Source organism: Neovison vison, chromosome 12, assembly GCF_020171115.1.
Source record: "Neovison vison isolate M4711 chromosome 12, ASM_NN_V1, whole genome shotgun sequence".
Taxonomy (NCBI): domain Eukaryota; kingdom Metazoa; phylum Chordata; class Mammalia; order Carnivora; family Mustelidae; genus Neogale; species Neogale vison.
In genome coordinates this window covers 21,040,024-21,061,699 of record NC_058102.1, presented here as the reverse complement: position 1 = coordinate 21,061,699, position 21,676 = coordinate 21,040,024, and the positions used below count along the sequence as shown (strand labels likewise).

General features: G+C 33.6%; 1 protein-coding gene across 3 annotated transcripts in view; it reads left to right on the top strand.

Annotated features, from left to right (window-relative positions):
* The window catches only part of SCYL2 (SCY1 like pseudokinase 2), a 61,730-nt gene extending 40,552 nt beyond the window's left edge, over window positions 1-21,178 (top strand). For 2 of the 3 annotated variants that reach the window (XM_044229155.1, XM_044229157.1), the window contains 8 exons: window positions 2,822-2,935; window positions 6,235-6,367; window positions 8,243-8,361; window positions 12,248-12,348; window positions 14,188-14,254; window positions 15,239-15,334; window positions 16,555-16,674; window positions 17,742-21,178. In XM_044229155.1, the coding sequence (XP_044085090.1) occupies window positions 2,822-2,935; window positions 6,235-6,367; window positions 8,243-8,361; window positions 12,248-12,348; window positions 14,188-14,254; window positions 15,239-15,334; window positions 16,555-16,674; window positions 17,742-18,386 (1,395 nt within the window). In that variant the 3' untranslated portion in view covers window positions 18,387-21,178. The remainder of the gene's footprint in view (window positions 1-2,821; window positions 2,936-6,234; window positions 6,368-8,242; window positions 8,362-12,247; window positions 12,349-14,187; window positions 14,255-15,238; window positions 15,335-16,554; window positions 16,675-17,741) is intronic. The other variant, XM_044229156.1, reaches the window with a different exon arrangement.
* Window positions 21,179-21,676: the final 498 nt, after the last annotated feature.

Sequence of the window (21,676 nt, the reverse complement as noted above, 5' to 3'; positions counted from 1 at the left end):
AAAGAAAAACAGAATTTTAATTTTTTTAAAAGATTTTATTTATTTATATGTCAGAGGGAGAGAGAGAGCACAAGCTGGGGGAGTGGCAGGCAGAGGGAGACGCAGGCAGAGGGAGAAGCAGGCGCTCCACAAGGAGCCCAGTGTGTGACTCAATCCCAGGATCCCGGGATCATGACCTGAGCCCAAGGCAGAAGCTTAACTAACTGAACCACCCAGGCATCCCTAAAATTTTAATATTTAGAAGTTACTGACCAAAACCTTCTTTTTCCTTATGTGAACCTAATATTGGGGGTGCCTGGCTGGCTCAGTCAGTAGAGCATGTGACTTTTGATAACAGGGTTGAGTTTGAGTCTCATTGGGTGTAGAGATTACTTAAAAATAAGTGATGTGAACCTAATCCCACATGTATGAGGTTACGTTTTTGGCTCATTTCAGTCTTTGTCTAAGTTCATTTGTTTATTCAAAGTTGTGAAGTTGATGTTAAATTTTGTCCTTATAAGGTCATAACTTCTTAAAGGTGAGCATTTGCTGCCTTCGTCCAAATGACAGAGGACAATTGGGGAGGGTGTACTTACTTCTACTTTTTAGCCCTTTCCAAAGGAGTTGTGAATTATAGCTTCTTAAAACATTCCCACAGGCCCTGTGTACCAGCCTGGTTTTATAGTCACTGAGATTAGGAAGGAGAAGAAAAGTTGAGTGACATGAAAGCCCATTTTTCTTCCTAAGGGACTTCATTTAGCCAGTAATTATCAGTCAATGAATATTTATTGAAGTAGTTAACATTTAATTCAGATTGACCTGTGCAACTTTGCTGAATTTTACAAACCAGCATTTCTTGTATCATTCTATATAAGTCTTTAGTCACCAGTCCAGTTAATTAGTATGTGCTTTGCTTGGTAGAGTCTGATAAAGTTAAAAGACTGTTTAAGCTTTGGGAGAGTATTAGAGCAAGAGCAAGAAACAAAAATCTTTTGAAGTTTCATGCAGGTAGAACACTGGAAGGTAACTTCCGAAATTCATTTTTGGAGTGATATTTTAAAGTGAAGTTGGATTAGAAATATTTAAGAGGCTAAAGAATTTAGAAAAATACCTGGAAAAGTAGAAGATGGTTTACAAAAGTTAGGATGCTTAGAGGCATGAACAGAAATATGTATGTAAACCAACTTAAAAAATTTTTAGCTTTAAAATTAAACATAGAAGCTATGCTTATTCTTCCCTCTCTGCTACCAGTTATAAAGTATAACTAAGAGGCAGAAGTTCCTGAGAATGAGTTAATGATTTCCTTGAGTTTTGGGTTGTTTCAGTCTCCTGTTCTTAGGTTCTTCACTGTATTTCCTTGAGTTTTGGGTTGTTTCAATCTCCTGTTTTTATGTTCTTCACTGTATTTCCTTTTCAGGAAAAGCTCTTCCTCCCCTCCTTCACCTATATGATTTAGACATAATTTAAGATTTGCCTCTTTGTAACTCACTGCTAGGTTACACAGTACAATGTGTATGCATGCTCACTCTCTTGAATTAAAGGCTGACCTTCCCTATGAAGGCACCCTCTGGTAACGGGAGTACAGTATCCCACGAGCTATTCACCCTTGCCTGTTCTCTCCCATCTGTAGAAAATGGCCCCTTGAATGTAGCTTGTACTTCTTATCCTCGAGGCACGTCACCCACTTATTTATTATAGTTCTGAGTGGATATAAACATATAACTCATATATGTCTTTTAGAAATCTGGGAATAAAGCAAATAAAATATGTGGCCATTATTCTGATAACAGATTCTTACTGGTTAATTCATTTCTATTTTCTAGCTACAAATGAATGTCTTTAAGTATACCAGATTTGTTTAACTTCTTCCCTGATACACATTTATGCCTCCATTTTCTTTAGTAATCCCTTCTGTGCTTTGCTACAAGGATCATTCTGCCCTTTAAAGGTATCTGAGATGTATGTTCTTCAGCCAGTTAGTTTTCAAGCCATTTCTTTTTCTTTTCTTTAACTCATTTAGTTCCCTTTTCCTTAGTCATTGCCCTTTTTCCTCTGTTAGCCTCATTCAGAGTTCCCAGTTAAAATCATTTACATTATGGCCAGCATTAGTTAACAATGTTTTAAATAACTTTTTCCTGTTTCTATGAGTTATACTTCAGAATTTGGAAGTTTCAGAATTTGGAAGTACTTAAAAATATAAAGAAAATTAAAATCCTCTCTCAGAGATGCCCAGACTTAACATTTCCAGATCTGTCCTTATGTTTTTTCCCTTGAGCTTATAGACAGACACGTGTACCTACACATTTTAAAAGTTGGGATTATGTGATAGTATCTTACTGCATTTTCTCCCTAGTATTACTAAACAATCTTTTAAAATATATTAAATAAAATGTTCATATTCTGTCTTAAGGGTTTATGTAACAGCTAAGAAATTCCTTATTTAAGACGAATAGTTTGATGTCACTTTGTACTTGATTTTCCCTCATTGTGAAAGAAAGCAAAACTTAGGTGTTCCTATTCTTAAATAATAAATGATGAATTGTGTTGTGAGGGAAAGAAATTTAGGTATGAGACCGAGGAATGTTGTTACCATATGCTAGGTCATATGACCTTGTATGATTTTGAGGAAGGTCTTTTGAGTCTGTTTTTTCATCTGTGAAATTGAAAACTAGTGATAAATATTCTGCTTTCAAATAATTGTTGAAAGGAGCAAATGATACAATATACATAAAAGTTTTTTTCAAACTGTGTGACAAATTAGCCATGCAAATGTAAAACATTCTTTAATATGTGGGAGAAAAGTCAAGAGAATCTTGATTGAATCCATGTATTTTCTTAATAGGAACTCTGTTTAAACATCATTCCAACCTTTGCAAATCTTATAGACTATCCATCCATGAAAAATGCTTTGATACCAAGAATTAAAAATGCATGTCTACAAACATCTTCCCTTGCTGTAAGTAATTACATATTAATTTTTGCTTTTCTTTAACTTCTCATTGTTTTAAATTATTTTCTTATTGTTAAATAACCCTTTTATAGTTTGTTTATATATTTCATCTTGGCTATAGGTGGCCTGCATACAGTGCTATAAAAGTGATCAATAGTTGTAGTTTTCCCTCATACATAATTTTGTAGTATTATATCCCTGGCCTTATTCCTGTCCTTTAATTTTAGTGCTTCAAGAGAAAATTTGAGTAATTTTTCTTTCTTAAGACTTTTATGCTTTAATTCACAATTTTGTTGGTAGTTTTAAAATAATCATGAGTTTAACTTGTTGTTAAAGTCTAAAAACTTTTGAACAACTTCCTTTCATAAACTGCCTTTACTTTTAGTTATCTGTATTTTTGTACCTACCACTTACTTGCCTACTTTCAAAAAAAAATTAGGGTACAGTAAAATACATTAATAAGAACACAAGGTGGGAGGGGGTAGTTGTACTCAAGAATCTAGGCCAAAGTCAGCTGAAGCCTTTGAATTCAGAATTATAACACTGTTGGTAGTCAAGGATGTAGTAAATAGCAGTAAATAACAGTTCTCATTATCTTGTATTGGGAGAAATATTTATTCCCAACCTTTTCTCTAACAGTAGATCATAAGAATTGATCCCACAGATAGTTCTTTATGGAAGTAACATTGAATATTCTCTTCAAATAGCAGCTTTAGAAAAGATGGAGAGATGTCCTTCGTTCATCTGATAAGTTCTTTATATTAATGTTTGCTAATGGTCATGTTATTAAATTTGTAAGTATAGTTCTTTGAAGACCTCTTCCACCTTTATTAGGTAAAATGTAAATTTAAATAAATACAAGCATTTGTAGCTTAAGCTGATTTAAATGACATGATTTTGCCTTATAGTGATCCAATCCATTTTAGGTCATGGGTTTTATTTATATATTTATTTATATATTTGGTATAAAAGCACTGAGATGGAAAGCAACATCAAAATGGAAAAAAAATCATTGTTTACCAAGATGAACAGTATGAAATGAAGTAAAAAAACCCAAGTTTTTATTGACTCTACTACTAACTATCTTGTGCCATTGGGCAAGTTAACTTACCCCTTTGAGTCTTTTTCTTCATAAATATTAAAAAGATTTGAAATTCACTTCTTTTCTCTGAAGTTTTCTAAATTTTATGATTGAATTTTAAAAATAGATGGTAGTAATATTCAGCTAAAAATTTCATTTTCAACATGTCCTTTAAAAATCTGCAGGCTCCTGGTTGGCTTGGTTGTAGAGCATGTGACTCTTGATCTTGGGACTTGTAAGTTTAAGCCCCACATTGGGTGTAGAGATTACTCAAAGTAAAATAAAAAATAAAATCTTTAGAAAAAAAAAGAAAATAAAAATCATATAAGGCACACTGTATTTTATGGCAGCGTGGATTTATTTTAGCATACATTTTGTAAAAGTACATGTTCTGGTTTAGTTCTAAGTATGCAAGGTGAGATGGGAAGCATTGATACTTAAATGGTCTGTATTAATGCCTGGGAATGTTTATATCTCTTTTTAAGAAGCCAACTGAGCCGTTAAAGACATGATTACAAAGAGTTATAATGAATATTTAGAACAGTAACTCTGGAATGGATTTGCATTTTATACATGTACAGTGCTCGTGTCTTCAGAGGAGCAAATCTGAATTCTGAATTTCGTTCATATTCGTAGACCTCTAAGGTTAAAGAATTCTAACTGGGAAATTAGTGAAACATGAGTTTTGAGTTAGAATTGTATTTAATACTGTTTCCTGAAAATAAAGAGAAATAAATTCTACACAGAGGTAGGTAAGATGCTCCAAGAGTTCTATTTCTTCATGACTTACATGACTAATATTTTATATTAAAAATAAAAATAAAATTAAACTAGTATTTCTAGCTTCTCTTGACACACATATATACACATATAAAAAATGTAGCAATTCCTTTTATTACACTGATTCTAAAAGCAAATTAATTAGGTATCTTTTTTAAATTTGTACTATAATTTATGTTTGAATTTCAGAAAAAAAATTATACCTTTTTTTCAGAAAAAATTTTCTATCTTAGAGAAATATGGTGCTTTTTTTTAACCAACTAAATTATTTTCTGCTTTTCTTAGTGTGTTTTTTTTTTCTTTAAAGATTTTATTTATTTATTTGAGAGAGAGAGACAGTGAGAGAGAGCACGAGCGAGGAGAAGGTCAGAGAGCGAAGCAGACTCCCCATGGAGCTGGGAGCCTGATGCGGGACTCGATCCCGGGACTCCAGGATCACGCCCTGAGCCGAAGGCAGTCGTCCAACCAACTGAGCCACTCAGGCGCCCCTCTTAGTGTGTTTTTAAAAAAATTTTTTAAATTTTCTGCAGTTCTATTGATAGGATCCTGACCAAAATATTCTTTTTTTAAAAATTGAAATATAATTAACTTATCATGTTATATTAGTATCAGGTGTATAATATAATAATTGAACAATTCTATACCTTCCTCAGGGCTTATCATGATAAGTATACTCTTAATCCCCTTTATTTCACCCAGCCCTCTACCCACCTTCCATTTGGCAACCATCAGTTTTTTGTATGTAACAGTATGCTGTATTTTTTTGCTTTGCCTTTTTTCTGAAGGTATTCTATCTTAACATACTCAAGCTAAAAAAATAGGGTGTGACATGCTTATCAAAGTTGTCAAGCAAATATAGATAGAATTTTGATAAAAGTACTAAGTATCAGGTTCTAGTTATTGGTGTTAAAGATATATTTAGAAATAGAAAACTTTATGTAGGGTAAAATATAAATAGTTTTTACATGATGTTGAAATATTTGATTTAAGAATGAATTAACCTTGAGTTAGAGGAAAGTACTAGAAGCTAGGAGAATGTAGTCCTTTTCATAATTCAGATGTCCCCAAAGAATTATTGTTAGTAAACACATATATAGTAAAGCTTCTCAAATCCTAATCACTTGTCTACGGCCATACCACCCTGAACGCGCCCGATCTCGTCAAATCCTAATCACTTTATTTAGAAGGATACAAAAATTGAAGTCATTTCTTGCTTTTAGCTAACTAGTGTCCTGGTAAAGCAATCATAAATTCTTACTGAAACAAGTCCAGGGGAGTTAGTAAATATGTGGATTTCCTATATTATTAAAGGAGGAGAGCTTTTAAACCTACTTTTATTCTTGAGATTTTAACATATCTATATGAAGATTAAATTTAGAGTTAAACGTTTTGTTCTAGATTGCAAAGACTTTAAATGACTAATGCAATTTACCTCTTTTAATAGGTTCGTGTAAATTCATTAGTGTGCTTAGGAAAGATTTTGGAATACTTGGATAAGTGGTTTGTACTTGATGATATCCTGCCCTTCTTACAACAAATTCCATCCAAGGAACCCGCAGTCCTCATGGGAATTTTAGGTAGCTGAAAACTTAATGTTATTTGATGGTACTTTATTGTTTTATAGTCATGCAAATGAATCTTCCAAAACCTTTGTATCCTTTTTTAGGTATATTGCATTCAGTAATTGAGGAATGGTGGGATAAATATCATGATATCACTTTCCTTTTTGTTAATTTTAGCAAAAACTGTGGTCTTCCTTGACATTTACAAAAGAATTAGACATTTGGAAATCCTAGCTTCACAAATACCATGATCATATGTAGTTTCCTCTGTGAAATGATACCAAATAAGAAAGGCAAACAAAGCTGCTTAAAATGCCAATAACCAGTCTTAATAGTAATACTTGATGGTTACTTGGGACCCAGTTTGTATTAGGTGCTATGCTGAATATTTTTTCTGCATTATCTCATTTTGTCCTCTCCAAATTCCAGTCAGATAGGTACTGTTATTTCTGTTTTATGGTAAGGAAATTGAGGCCCAGAGTTTAAATAAGTTATCCAAGATAACACAACTGATAAATGGTAGAGCTGGTTTTTGATTTATATATGTTCAAATCTTAGCCAGTATGTTTCACTATTAAGTGATGGGTTTATGAAGCATATTAGCCTTACGGCACATTCTATTCCATTAGCATAATGACAAATTACTCTGTCAAGAAACTCTGAAATTGTTCACTATAGTTATAGCTTTGACAGTAGAAATTATTTACTATTAGTTATAGTCTGGAAATTCTGAGGTGCTACTATACTCATGGAAACAGACATAATTGTAGAATCACAAAAACATGAACGAGTTTACATTTTACTAAATTTAAAGTTTGTTAATTTTGAAGAAAAATCAAATTATTCAGCTGTGTATTTTTAACAACTACTGTTGTGCCTGGTCTACAGAAAGTCCTCAGTAAATATTTGTAGGAATGGTTAGCAAATAATTTATTGTGGACCTGTGTAGGCATGGGATATGGTATGAAACTTCTCCGCTCAAAGAAATTTGTTTTCTTGAGAAGGACTTTGGCGCAGTGGAAAGATCTCTAGCTCCAGTCCTGGTTGTGTCAGTTCCTGCAGTGACTTTGAAAAGTTACTTCATCTACCAAATGAGGATAAAATGCATCATTATGGGAGTCTTATGAGAAATCAGTGATAAAATGGGAAGGCAGAAGTAATGAGCATAGCAAATAAGTACCTAGTGAATAAACATTTAGTAGGTGTTCGATAAAGTCACTCTTTGAGTATATAAGTGAAGTATACATTAACAGCAAAATTATAGGATATGGTTTGTTCTGAGGGTATGGATTATATACAAAACACAACAACAAAAGCATTTAGAGAATGAGAAACAAATGTGCTCAGTTTACCAAATGAAGGCTTTGTAGAATAAGTGTAATAAGCAGGGTCTTAAAGTTTTTGAGTAAATAGGTGAGACTGTAGGGAAGGATTGTGTGGAGTTGAATTAAATTATAAAATTTCAAGCATGTTAAGTCTGATTAGTTGAAGAAGTGAATAAAGGTATAAGACCTATCCTTACTCACTTGTGAAATAGATGTCTCAAGCTTGAGTGAGAAGTCTGAACTATATATTCAGGTAATTTCAGGATAGAGGGTCATTCTGTAACCTTACTCCTGTGGTATGATAGGCTTTTAATGTTATTCTGATATTAAATGTGCTCTTAAGGCAAAAGAATTCAGGATAAATATGTCATGGTATTTAAATCTAAACTGGTGATAAAGCTGAAATCATTCTGATCCATATGTAAGAACATCCTTCGAGGCACTGACAAGGAGAAATGTGTAATTATATTAATTATTGAGATAGTTCATGTAGATACAGTATTTTCCTAATGTCTCTTAACTTGTGGTATTGAACTGTGAAATTTGTCTCATTCTTTTCTATCAGGTATTTACAAATGTACTTTCACTCATAAGAAGCTGGGAATCACCAAAGAGCAGTTGGCTGGAAAAGTATTGCCTCATCTGATTCCCCTGAGTATTGAAAATAATCTTAATCTTAATCAGGTAAGAATAGTTTTGTGCTTTATTCAGTTTATCCAGCTTACTGTTTTCTTGGCATTAAATATATAAATATATTACATAGTTTTTGGCAGGATTCAGTTCCTTTTAAGCTGTTGGACTGAGGGCCTCAGTTCCTAGCTATTAGCTAGATGCCCTGTCAGTTCTTTGCTTCATGGGCCTTCCAGCATGGCAGCTTGTTTCATCAAAGTGGGAAAGAGAATCTGCTAAAAAGATGGAAGTTACAACATCCTATAGTGTGATCAAGGAAATGACATCCATTACCTTTGCTGAATTCTGTTGGTTACCAGCAAGTCCCAGCTCCTACTTACTCTCAAAAACAGGGAGTTACACAAAGCCCTGAGCGGCAGAATGAGGAGATAATTGGGAACGAGTTTAGAGTCTATCTGCCATAGGAAATGAATAATCCAGTTTGACTGAGAGATACCTATAATACAGTAGGGAAGTAATGGGAGAGAGATAAATTGAGACTAGTATAGGTAGACTTCAAATTGCTCTCTGATTTAGGTATTTGTTTTTTTGTTGTTGATGATGTGTTTTTTATTTTAATGCCAGTATAGTTAACATACAGTGTTAGTTTCTGGTGTACTGGTTTAGGTATTTGAGATTTTAAGATGTGGTAACATTTGCTCAAAGAGGTAATGTGGTCAAAGATTATTATACAGTTACCTCTCTGTATAGCTCTGCCACTGTAGTTATCACAGGTATGTACTTGCATGTCTGCCTTTCCCAGAAGGCTGGTTATTTTATCTTATACTTTATTATAGCCCCAGCACTTAGTGCAGTGCTAAAAGTCAAAAATATTTATTGAACTGAGAGAAAATTTGAGTTAGAGTAATGACAAATCATTTGTTCACTGTAGAACTGGTGTTTAATGGAGTAAAATGGAAAAAAGACCGAGAATTGGTTACTATTTACCAGAGAGTGTCAGAAATGGATAGGCAGGCAAGATTGGGAATTAAATACTGAAAATAAATTAGAGGAATTAAGGAAGCAGGAAGCTGGGAGTTAAGCAGGAAAGCTTTCGGCCTTAGCGGAGAGTGCTGAGTGAATGGAGTTTTGGAGTTAGAGAAATTTATAAAATTAATCAGACCCAAATTTCATTTGAAGTAGTAGGGTAGGGCGCCTGGGTGGCTCAGTGGGTTAAGCCGCTGCCTTCGGCTCAGGTCATGATCTCAGGGTCCTGGGATCAAGTCCCACATCCGGCTCTCTGCTCAGCAAGAAGCCTGCTTTCCTCTCTCTCTGCCTGCCTCTCTGTCTACTTGTGATCTCTCTCTGTCAAATAAATAAATAAAATCTTAAAAAAACAAAACAAAATGAAGTAATGGGGTAAACCTCTGAGAGTTTGTGTCCCTAAATTTCAATTTTTGGCTTGATAATTGGCTTGATAAATTTCTTCATATCTTGGGTGGCAGGATTGAGGTTACAATTGGCAAAAAGGGAAACAGTGAATATTGGGGAAAAATATGATGATAATAGGCCTAAGTCCAACTTTTGGTCATTTAGAATGTTTTTAAATATTCCCAAATGCTTATTTCATACTATATAATTTCATTTGGAATGTGGTGTTAGTTTTCTTCAGCTTTATGGTTGATTTTTTTAAGGGTCTGTTTTTATCAACAGAAATATTTTGATTCTTATATTTTGGTATTTTCCAATAGTTAACATGGGTGTGGTCTGCTATTCACTTCATGGAGAGGGTTCCTAATTTAAGACTGCCTCTTCTGTCAGTTCTGATTATAATCTAAGGATATTTTGCATTATGGAAAAAGGTAACTTGATTTAAGAAAGTACATTTTTTTTGCATTTGACTATAAAACAGGAAATACTAAGTAGCAATCAAAACATAATACAGCTTGTGTTGGTCAATGTTCCAAAGACCACCTCCAGATTCAGTGATTCAGTAGGAGTCACAGGCCTCAGCCTATAGTTGTATTCATGGCTATGATTTTTTATGGTGAAAGGGTATAAAACAAAATCAGCAAAGGAAGAAGGCTGGAGCACTCTGGAGGAAACCAACTGCAGGTTTCCAGAGTCATCTCAATATATTTACTCCCCCCCCCCCAAAAAAATATTTATCTATATCTATCTATCTATCTATCTATCTATATTTACTCTCCCTGGTAATGCGTTGTGATAGTATATGTGAAGTGTTGTAGCTCTATCTGCCTGACATGTACCCAAATTCCAGACTTCCAGAAGGAAAGCTAGCATAAAATGGTCTTTGTACAACTTAGTGAGTCACTTTCATTAGTTAATGGTGGGAACTCCTAAAATCTGAGTTCCTGGACACCAGCCAACAGTCAACCTCGCAATCAGGCCTTTTCAAAGATAGCAGTCCAGGCCCACTGTGTTAATTCTTCTGAACCAACTACATTCAACTATATGTAACCAACTACATTCATATGGATGAATCTCCCAAACAGAATGCTGAGCAAGTGAAAGCAGACAAAGAAGATCTACCAAATGATTCCATTTATATAAAGTATAAAAATAGTCAAAACGACACTGCCAGAAGTCAGGCTCGTGTTTACTTGTAGGATAAGAGGGTGGGAAGTAACTAGAAGGGGTCACAAGGAAGCTTATGGGGTGCTGCCAGTGTTCTTTTTCTACATCTGACCAAAACTCATTTGTTTTTTTTATCATGTGCTTATCTTTGTATACTTTTCTGTTAGTTTGTTACACTTCATTACAAAGTTAAAAAACAAAACAAAACACCAAAAAACTAATCAGAGTGTCCATCCTGGTAAACTGCTAAGGAAATAATGTGTTTTGTTACTCTCGTGGTAAGACAAGGGCTGACTGAGCATCATGGTGAGAAGCAGTGTCAAGTACAAATGAGCACAAGCTCTGGAGACAGACTTAAGTGAATTCTCATGCTCCCATATGTTATTTAGTATCTCTTACTAAGTTGCTTTCTCTTTCCCAGAACCACAGTTTCCTCATTTAAGGAATAGAATTTTTTTTTTTTTTTGAAGATTTTACTTATTTATTTGACAGAGAACACAAGCAGGGGGAGCAGCAGAGGGAGAAGGAGAGGCAGGTTCCCACCAAGCAGGGAGCCTGACGCGGGGCTTGATACCAGGATCCTGGGATCATGACCTGAGCCAAAGGCAGACCCTTAACCAACTGAGCCACCCACGTACCCCAAGGAATAGAAATACTAATAAACCTACTATGAAGAGTTATATAAGCACCCAGTACAAAAAGATTTAGGAGGGAAAGAAAGCAGTTTCTAGATTCTTCCTGTAATATATGGTATTGTTAAATAGTTTATGGTGATCTGAGGTACCTAAGAATCATCATTTAACCAAAGCTTAAACTACATTATGACATAGTATTAGATACACTTTAGGAACTATAATTATTTGAAAGTTAAAACATATACATTTACTATTTCTACTAACTTTAGAAAACAGATTTATTTTAGCCAAATATGTCATTTTTATAACAGTCTGAATAAACTGACTTTGTTATGCATAATTAAATGGGTTGTTTCCAGATATGTACAAATTCAGATGGTCAATTTTAGACTATTATAGGAAAATCAATATGTAATGACTGCTGGGGGAAAATTTGTAAGACTGCTGAATAATAGCTCTTAGAGAACTTGGGCTATAAAACTAATTGAGACACAATTTCTGGAACTTGAAATCCTCATCAACTTTATCACCATCATACAGAAATACTATAAAAGTTTGCTGTGATATGCTGAGTTTAAATATACTATTCTTGTGGCATCACTGCTGTGAGTGGGTCATATTCTGGTAAAAATAGAGAGTATTATGGTTAACTTGTTGAATTATTTTATTAGATTACATTTGTTGCTAATTTGAAACATTATAACTGTATCAATTTCTTATTGTACCAGTTCAATTCTTTCATTTCCGTCATAAAAGAGATGCTTAACAGATTGGAGTCTGAACATAAGACTAAACTGGAACAACTTCATATAATGCAAGAGCAGCAGAAGTAAGTAGGTTGCATATGGATTGTACATGGCCCCAGAGTGAGATTAAGGTTACTTCATGACTGATTTTCTGGAATAAGGACTAGAAAAATGGATTTTTTTTTTTACTTTAAGTTTATTATTTTAATTCCAGTATCATTAACAGATAGTTTCAGGTGTACAATATAGAGATTTAACAATTTTATACATCATGACTCTGTGTTCATCATTGAGCCCCTTGACCTATTTCCACCTATCCCTCCACCCATCTTCCCTCTGGTGACCATCAGTTTGTTCTGCGTAGTGAAAAACTGATAGATTTCAATTTGTTTACATGTAAAGCATTTAAAAATTTTCCTTTATGTTAACTTGAACTGTGTAAAATAGACTCTTATGGAGAATCAAATGTCATTTCTGAGTATAAAAGTGTAATATGATACAATCTTAGCATTTTCTATACATAAGGAAAATTCTGTTTCTGAGAGTCTCTTGTTATGGTAGCATTAGCTACTAGAGGTGTAAATTCAGGGTGATCACTAAGAGCACCACTTACAAATATTTTTCAAATCTGTGAAACCTGGTGTTTTGATTTCTCCCTTTTTGTTTTTCCTGATTCTAGAAACATTTATAGGGCATTCATTTCATATTTTAATACCACATCATCTAATTTTTTTTTTTTTAGGGAGAATTATCTAAGTTAATTGCAAAATACTAATATTCAAAGGAAGAAGGGAAAGGTGAAAATTACTGGAGTTTATTAAACTCCAGTTTAGTAAACTTGTTTACTAAAGTTAGTTTACTCCAGTTTAGTAAACTCCAGTTTACTAAAATGAAATCTCCACTGTATTTGTTTGCCAAAGAAAAACACATGATTTTAGGATGTCTGTTTAATCCTGAGCCAAAAGATATCAGTGAAAAGAGACATCAGGGGCATGTGGGTGGCTTAGTTGGTTAAGCGTCTGATTCTTGATTTAGGCTTAGGTCATGATCTCAAGGTTGTGAAATTGAGCCACACATCTGGCCTGTGCTGGGTGTGGAGCCTGCTTAAGATTCTCCTCCTCCCTCTGCCTCTCCTCTTTCTTTCTCTCACTCCCTCTCTCCCTCTCTCCCTCTCCCTCTTAAAAAAAAAAAAAAAAAAGATACCAGAACATCAGTCAAGTTGATACCAATTATGAGCAAGATTCCCAGATAGAAATTTTTTAGCTTCTGCCCCAGTGTAAGATAAAGGCTAATGGAAATAAATATACCAGGTGTAGAATGACATGAAATAGCCCTTTGTATGTTCTAATATTCTGTGATGTATATATTTATGTTGTTTGATGGATTATTAACATAAGAACCGGATAAATAATGTTTAAAAATTTATAAGAAAAATTTAATATCTAATATTTATACTTGAGGCATAAGTGAACTTTTTTTTTCTTTTTCCCATCTAAATCTTACCTATTTTTCAAGGCCTAGATCTAGTTCATCATAGTGATTATAGCCTTTATTGTGAAAATCAGATTCTGAATTTAATCACATCAAGTTCCTCATTTCATACCTTGTCTCTCAGTGAGCTATAAGCTCTCTGACAGTAAGAATCATGCTTTCTTAGTTTTATGACACACTAAGTGAATTCTCCAGTAAATACCAAATATGGAATTAAAAAAAAAAAGACTGGTATATGCAATGTTACTTTATTGGAGCAAGCAGACATTAATTATAGTAAATAATTTTACTATATATATATATATATATATATATATATATATATATAAGGTAAACAGTTATCCCCCATAGGGATGAACTGTTTTTAGTATGAGTATTTCAAAAATAAGCATTTCTTTTTATTGCTTTGTCATAATTCAACTTTCCTGCAGATCTTTGGATATAGGAAATCAAATGAATGCTTCTGAGGAGACCAAGGTTACAAATGTTGGGTCTCAGGTAAGATATTTAGATTATTTATTTATCTATTTACTTCTAAGATTTTATTTAAATTCAAGTTAATGAAAAAAAAAATTCAAGTTAACGTATAGTATGACACTGGTTTCTGGAGTAAATTTTAGTGATTCATCAGTTGTATATCAACACCCAGTTCGTATGAGATCAAGTGCACTCCTTAGTTCCCATCACCCATTTAACCTCTCCCCACTCCCCTCCAGCAACCCTGTTTATTCTCTGTAGTTAAGAGCCTCTTTTGGTTTGTCTCCCTCTGTTTTTACTTATTTTGTTTTTCTTTCCCTTCCCCTATATTCATTTGTTTTGTTTTGTAAGTTCCACATACGCGTGAAAACATACGGTATTTGTCTTTCTCTGACTTATTTCACTTAGCATTATGTTTCTAATACTTCAGTAATGCAGTTTCCAAGAAGTATAGGCAGAAAGAATTTTCCAACAACTCCTCAATAGCCTGACTAAGGTATAATGTTTTATGATAGTGACTGTTACCAATAAAGAGGAAGTTATATGAACAGGAGGGTTTCTTAAAAAATACTAGGTTTAATAATACTAAGTAACTCTGTTCACATTGAAATGATCAGAGATATGATGTTTATGCATCCACGTCATCACAAATGGCAAGATTTCTTTTTTTTTTTGATGGCTGAGCAATATTCCATTGTACAAATATACCACCTGTTTATCCATTCATCAGTTGATGGACATCTGGGCTCTTTCCATAATTTGGCTACTGTTGATAGTGCTGCTATAAACATTGAGGTGCATATGCCCCTTTGAATCAGTATTTTTATATTCCTTGGATAAATACCTAGTAATGCAATTGCTGGGTCACAAGGTAGTTTATTTAGATCACTTTAATTTTTGTAAAAAGAGTTTGACAGTGTGCTTCATCTGAGGGGCTTTTGCTTTTTAAGTAGTAAAATCACAGTTTTTTGATGTCATTCAATGGTTGACATTTTTCTTTTTCAGCAGATTGACAAAGTCTTTAACAACATTGGAGCAGACTTTCTGACTGGCAGTGAATCAGAAAGTAAAGAGGATGGGTTACAGAATAAGCATAAAAGAGTAAGTTTCTTTACTTGTTCTTATAATGCACTGATTTATATTATAGGACTTCTTGTAAACTACAGATTTTTGTTGGGAAAAACTACTGTTTAGCATTTTAACAGGAAGCATGCTTTAATAATCCTTAAGAAGTTTAAAAATTATCATGGAAACATGACCTGACTCACATTGAGAATAAACAGGCTTGAGAATTTTAACTTCCTTTATTATACAGCCTCCCATGTGGTAATATTTCTAGATTGCCTGCCTTCTTTGTCCTTTCTACTGCACTTTGCCAGTCACGCTTCTTGATAAAGAAGTGTGTTTCTTCTCTGCTTCTGATTTTCAGTGATGAATTATAAAATGATACGTTGTAGTTGAAGTACTGGTTAGTATTCATTATAATAAATATGTCGAGTTTGAATTTCTGCAGGGGGGCAACTTTTCTTCTGTTCATTTGACAAATACTAGAACCTATATGTGCAAAGCTACTGGGCATTGGTTTTACAAAATTGTAAGAACACACTGTGAGCTTATAGTTTAGCAAGGTTGATAAAAGAAAAAGATAAATGTCAAATTTGATTCAGAAATTAGCAGTGAAAGAAGCTCTTTATGTTTTCCTTAGCTTTTTGTTTAGTTCCTAAAATATTTTTGAAGAAAGATTAGAGTTGAACAAGAGTCTCCCAATTTTATAAAATAAAACCACTAAATGATATTCCTCTTGTCTGGAAAAAGGTCAAACTGATGAATGGTATTAAAATAATAACTGTTTTAGATGGGATTGGGAGGGAGACAAACCATAAGTGACTCAATCTCACAAAACAAACTGAGGGTTGCTGGGGGGAGGGGAGTTCGGAGAAGGGGGATGGGATTATGGACATCGGGGAGGGTATGTGCTTTGGTGAGTGCTGTGAAGTGTGTAAACCTGGCAATTCACAGACCTGTACCCCTGGGGATAAAAATATATGTTTATAAAACATAAAAAATTAAAAAAATAATAATAATAACTGTTTTTACACTGGAAAGAAGTATTTTAACAGAGATTTGTTCCTACCTAAAGTTGAATCTTATAATAATTCAAAATATAATTTACCTGTGGCAATCATCAGTGCAAGAGTAGCTTGCAAACTACTTGGTATTGTCAAACATATCAAGACATACTTTACAAAAAAAGACATTTTCTGTTTTACAAGTGAAATTACCAAGTTGCCAGTTGATACATTATTTTGTTTCATTTTGAGGCGTCTCTTACTCTTGAAGAAAAACAAAAATTAGCAAAAGAACAGGAGCAGGCACAGAAGTTGAAAAGCCAGCAGCCTCTGAAACCCCAAGTACACACACCTGTTGCTCCAGTCAAACAGGTCAGAATTCATTCCTTTTGCACAATTTCAAGCATACTTAATTTCAGGTTATACTTTTGCATGACTTCAAGCATACTGTACTGAAGAAGTAAGTATATAACTTATTCTACCTACTAGTGTCTGTATAAAAATATATTTCAAAGAATACTTCAATAATGGAGTTTCTAAGAAGTATGGACAGAAAGGATTTTCCAACAATTCCTCAATGGCCTAAGATACAATGTTTTATGATAGTGATTGTTACCAATAAAGAGAAAGTTACATGAATAAGAGGGTTTCTTAAAAAATACTAGATTTAATAGTATTAAGTAACTCTGTTCACCTTGAAATGGTCAGGAATATTATTTTATGCATTTATGTATTTTTGAGCAAAAAAGTAATTTTTAATTTTTGGCTTTTCAGTTATAGTCAGGTCTGTCTGTAACTTGATTTAGGAATACTTGCCTATATGTCCTAACCAGTATTTATTTCCTGTTATGTTTCAGGCACTGTTCTATCTAAGTTCCTGCCTGTAGAGAGTTTATACTCTTACTGGCTGCAGAAATAACTTTATCTTAAAAGTGATCTTTAAATTATTTTTTGTTATCTCCTGATCACTAAGATGATTCTTCTGAGGAAAATATTTGTGGGGCAAGAGGCAAAATAAAAACTATTTTCTAGGTACTTTTATGAGAATAGAGAAAACAAATTTCCACAAAATTGTGATATAATTCAAAATATAAAAGTAATAGAGTATCCTTATTGCAATATAGATATACCAATGAGAGAAGAACATATTTCTATTTTGGGGAGCAGTGGGAGAGGCCAGCATATTATTTAATTGGAATTTAAATGTAGTGTTCCCTGTCATCAAGTTGATTATAGTTTGGTTTCTTGTTCAGTGTTCATGTTCAATTCAGTGTTCATCTGTAAAAACCGTATAAAAATATGTGGCTGGCTGGACTTGGCCTGTAGGCTGTGGTTTGCTAACTTGGTATAGACTGTTGAGCTTAATTTTAACTTGTCATTTATTGACTCTAATTAATTTAGAAATCTTGGAGATAAAGTAATTCCCTCGTATTTTTCAGACTAAGGACTTGACAGATACATTGATGGATAACATGTCATCTTTGACCAGCCTTTCTGTTAGTACCCCTAAAATTTCTGCTTCAAGTACCTTCACTTCTGTTCCTTCCATGGGCCTTGGCATGATGTTTTCTACACCAATCGATAATACCAAGAGAAATTTGACCAACGGCTTAAATGCTAACATGGGCTTTCAGACTTCAGGATTCAGCATGCCGGTTAATACAAACCAGAACTTATTCGGTAGTCCAAGCACACCTGGAGTCACCAAGATGACACTGGGAACACCTGCCACTTTGCCAAACTTCAGTGCTGTGAGTGTTCCTCCTGCTGGTGCAAAGCCGACTCAACAAAGACCCACAGATATGTCTGCTCTTAATAATCTCTTTGGCCCTCAAAAACCCAAAGTTAGCATGAACCAGTTGTCACAACAGAAACCAAATCAGTGGCTTAATCAATTTGTACCACCACAGGGGTCTCCAGGTATGGGCAGTTCAGTAATAGGAACACAGATGAATATGATAGGACAATCTGCCTTTGGTGTGCAGGCTAATCCTTTCTTTAACCCGCAGAACTTTGCACAGCCGCCAACTACTATGACTAATAGCAGTTCAGCTAGCAATGACTTAAAAGATCTTTTTGGGTGAGGTGTCTTGCTCTATTTTTGAAGAATTACTTCAATTTTAATCATGGGTGAGCTGATTTACATCTTTATATAGTTGGCTTGGAGGAACTACTTCTATGGGGAAGTGGATGGTTCTGTGACAGAAAACACCTTGTTTCCACGCCAGCATAGTAGTTGTATGGACTTCTTAACAGCTGAGTTTTTAAAAGCATTGAGGATTTTTTTTTCCTCTTACCACCTCCTCTTCAAGTTTTTAAAAGACCCAATCCTTACCAATCTCAAAGAGAAAAAAGACACCTGAGTATCTTGAATAGCAGAATTTTTTAATCAAATGTTTATTTTAGCTTGTAAATCTTGTTTTATTTAAAAAATTGAGTTGATGGTTAATGCAAGATCCATATGTTAAATACTACATGGTACACAGTCTGCCTTCACAAGTCATTTGTCTTCATTTTAATGAAAAATCTTGATGCTCTATTGATTTGTTTGCATTTAGTATGACTGAGTGAGATAATGATGAACCTAACGAAAAGGATCTGGTGGCTTGCTCTTTCCAATCTTATTTACTTCTCAGATTAACTAATGTTCAATACAAAACACTGAGCGAATATCGCAAAATTTTACTTAATGTTGATTTCATTGGTTCAAACTGAAGGCATTATTAACCATCTTAAATGCAAACTAATCATTGTAAATTATGTTTTAGCATGGTCTGCCTCAAATAGTAATGTATTTTTCTGCATTTACTTGGATATATTTAGAATCACTTTCTTTCCTACTATATCACAGACAGAAGAATATGTACTGATTTGTACAGATACTTGACAAAGCCCTCTGACGTGATTTCCCTGACTCTTGCCTTCATATTTCATTTTGAATTCAAACTTCTGAGGTTGCAGCATATATGAATTGCATTTTCAAAAGGATATTTGTAAGAAACTATATTTAATGAGTAAACTTTTGAGATTTCTGCTGTATTGTTTCAAATGTAATAAACTTTACTTCTCTAAAAATGAGCAGTTGTATCTTCTCGCTACCAACAGATTAATTTTCAAGTCATCATGGTAAAGTCTGACCTCATCAATTACTGCAACTGAAGTTTAATTGTTTTCTAGAAATTTTAGGAACCTTTTGTTTGCGTTTTTATGTGCACAGTTAGCCATTTTTAGGAAAGAAAGACAAAATTCTTCTCTAACAGGAAACATGCTTTATTTTTTAAAGCCTTTCTCTGATACTTTTCTTTGATGTGCTGATTGTTCAACCACAAAGCCTTATGCTGTAAATGTTATTTGTATTTTGTTTAAATTATATTTCACCATTATGTAATAATTTAAAAATGATCTTTCAGAGAACTATATATGCATTATAGTTGCTGCCATAGAGTTTGTGGCTTTTAATTCTCCAAAACCAGCAATCCTTTAAAATAAATCATAGGAGCTTTAGTGTGTCATTGATACATATATATATTGATACACACACACACACACACACTAAAAATATACATTGAGTATACATTACTTGATTATAAAATGTAATTTTGTGATAATATTGCTGGCATTATTCAGTAAGGGGATACTTTAAAAAAAAATAAAAGGTCAGCTTTACATCTGGTTTCTGTATGACCTGTACTTTGTTATTATATGGTTTTAGAAAAAAGATTCAGAAGAATGTTGAAGAAATTTATACAAGAAATGAAAGGCATTAGGAAGAGCACATGTTTTTTTTTTTTAGTATATGTGCTGCCGAAGCGAGCACTAGAGCACATGTTTTTTGTGAAATACATTCACACCTTGACCAGGTTATCTGTCTTGTTTGTAACACAATTATTAGTATTTCTCTTGAGAAAAGTTTGCATTTGGAATAAATGCCAAATGTTGAAGAATTTCCTTAGTAACACATTAGTAGTCACTGTTAGGAAATTGCTTTTTATTTTGTAAAATAACTTGATGTCAGTGTTGAGCTCCTAATTAGAAGGAAAGCTGAATATAACAACATACAAGTTGAACTTCTCAATATAAAGATAGATTATTTGAAAAAATACATAATTCTTAGGTAATTTTCATGTCTTGAAATTTGCTAATTCATTGAAGTAATGGTGCTACGTTTTTAGAAATTTTTCCCTACACTTCTTCTGTTTTCTTGAAGATGTTTAAATCTTTTCCATCAGTTGAACTGGTACCATTGCCTGTTGAGAAATTACATCTGAGGGGTGCCAGGCTGACTCAGTAGAGTATGCGACTCTTGATCTCAGGGTCGTGAGTTCGAACCCCACAGTGGGCATACAGCTTACTTGAAATAAGTAAGTAAGTAAGTAAGTAAGTAAGTAAATAAATAAATAAATAACATCTGAAAAAATATAGTGCCCTTTTTAGGCTTGTATTTCTATGGGAACAATTTTTTCAAAATATTAGATCACTTTAAAATTATTTCAGATATTGACAGCATTTAAGCCCTTAAGGTACTTAGAGTAGAAAGTTGGTGGCTTAAAAAGTACCTGTAGACAAAAATGACCAGAAGGATTCCCTTTATTTGAGTTGGTTTCTTAGTCTCCTAATGCTAAAATGTGTGAGAAGATGTATAAAAGGAGATGGAAATGGACTGTGTACTTGGCTGTTTTTTGTTTGTTTTTGTTTTTATTTTGGAATGCTTATAACTCTTCTTTTCAAGAACAAGTTGAGGAAGTAGTTTTTTGTTATTTTTTTGGCCTGTAAAATACCTCATATGGTTGCTTTTACAAGATTAAAAGAAAAGGTATATGTGAAAATATCTGATAGAACAGAGTATGCACCAAATAAATTTTAGCTTTGATAAAAATCTCCATATTAAGTTGTGATTTTATGCTTCGTGATTTACTGGTCTTGAAATAATTTTTGAGCAAGTTGAATCGGTAAGAATTTAAACTATAGAGGATTTGAAGAAATCATCTACGTTGGTGGCTTTCAAGCTGTAACTGACACTCAGTAAGTCATATATCTTATGTTGCAAACCAGTAAAAGTTTAAGAAAATGTCTTTAATACATGTGGTATATTCTGATTTTTTTATTCTATCCTGTTCATTAAAACACACACACACACACACACACACACACACACACATCTTTATAATCTCTAAAAGAATTTCATGATGTAATTTGAATAAAGTTGGTATGATTCAGCCCTTTTTCCAAGGAGATGTAGAAATAGAGGACCATACTTATATGGCCTCACGCAAGGAGATTAGAGCCAGGAATAGAAGCTAGATTTTTTTTTCCTAATTTGCAATCTGATAGTCTACCATGTTGCATGCTTTATATCCCTTATTTTACGAATTCT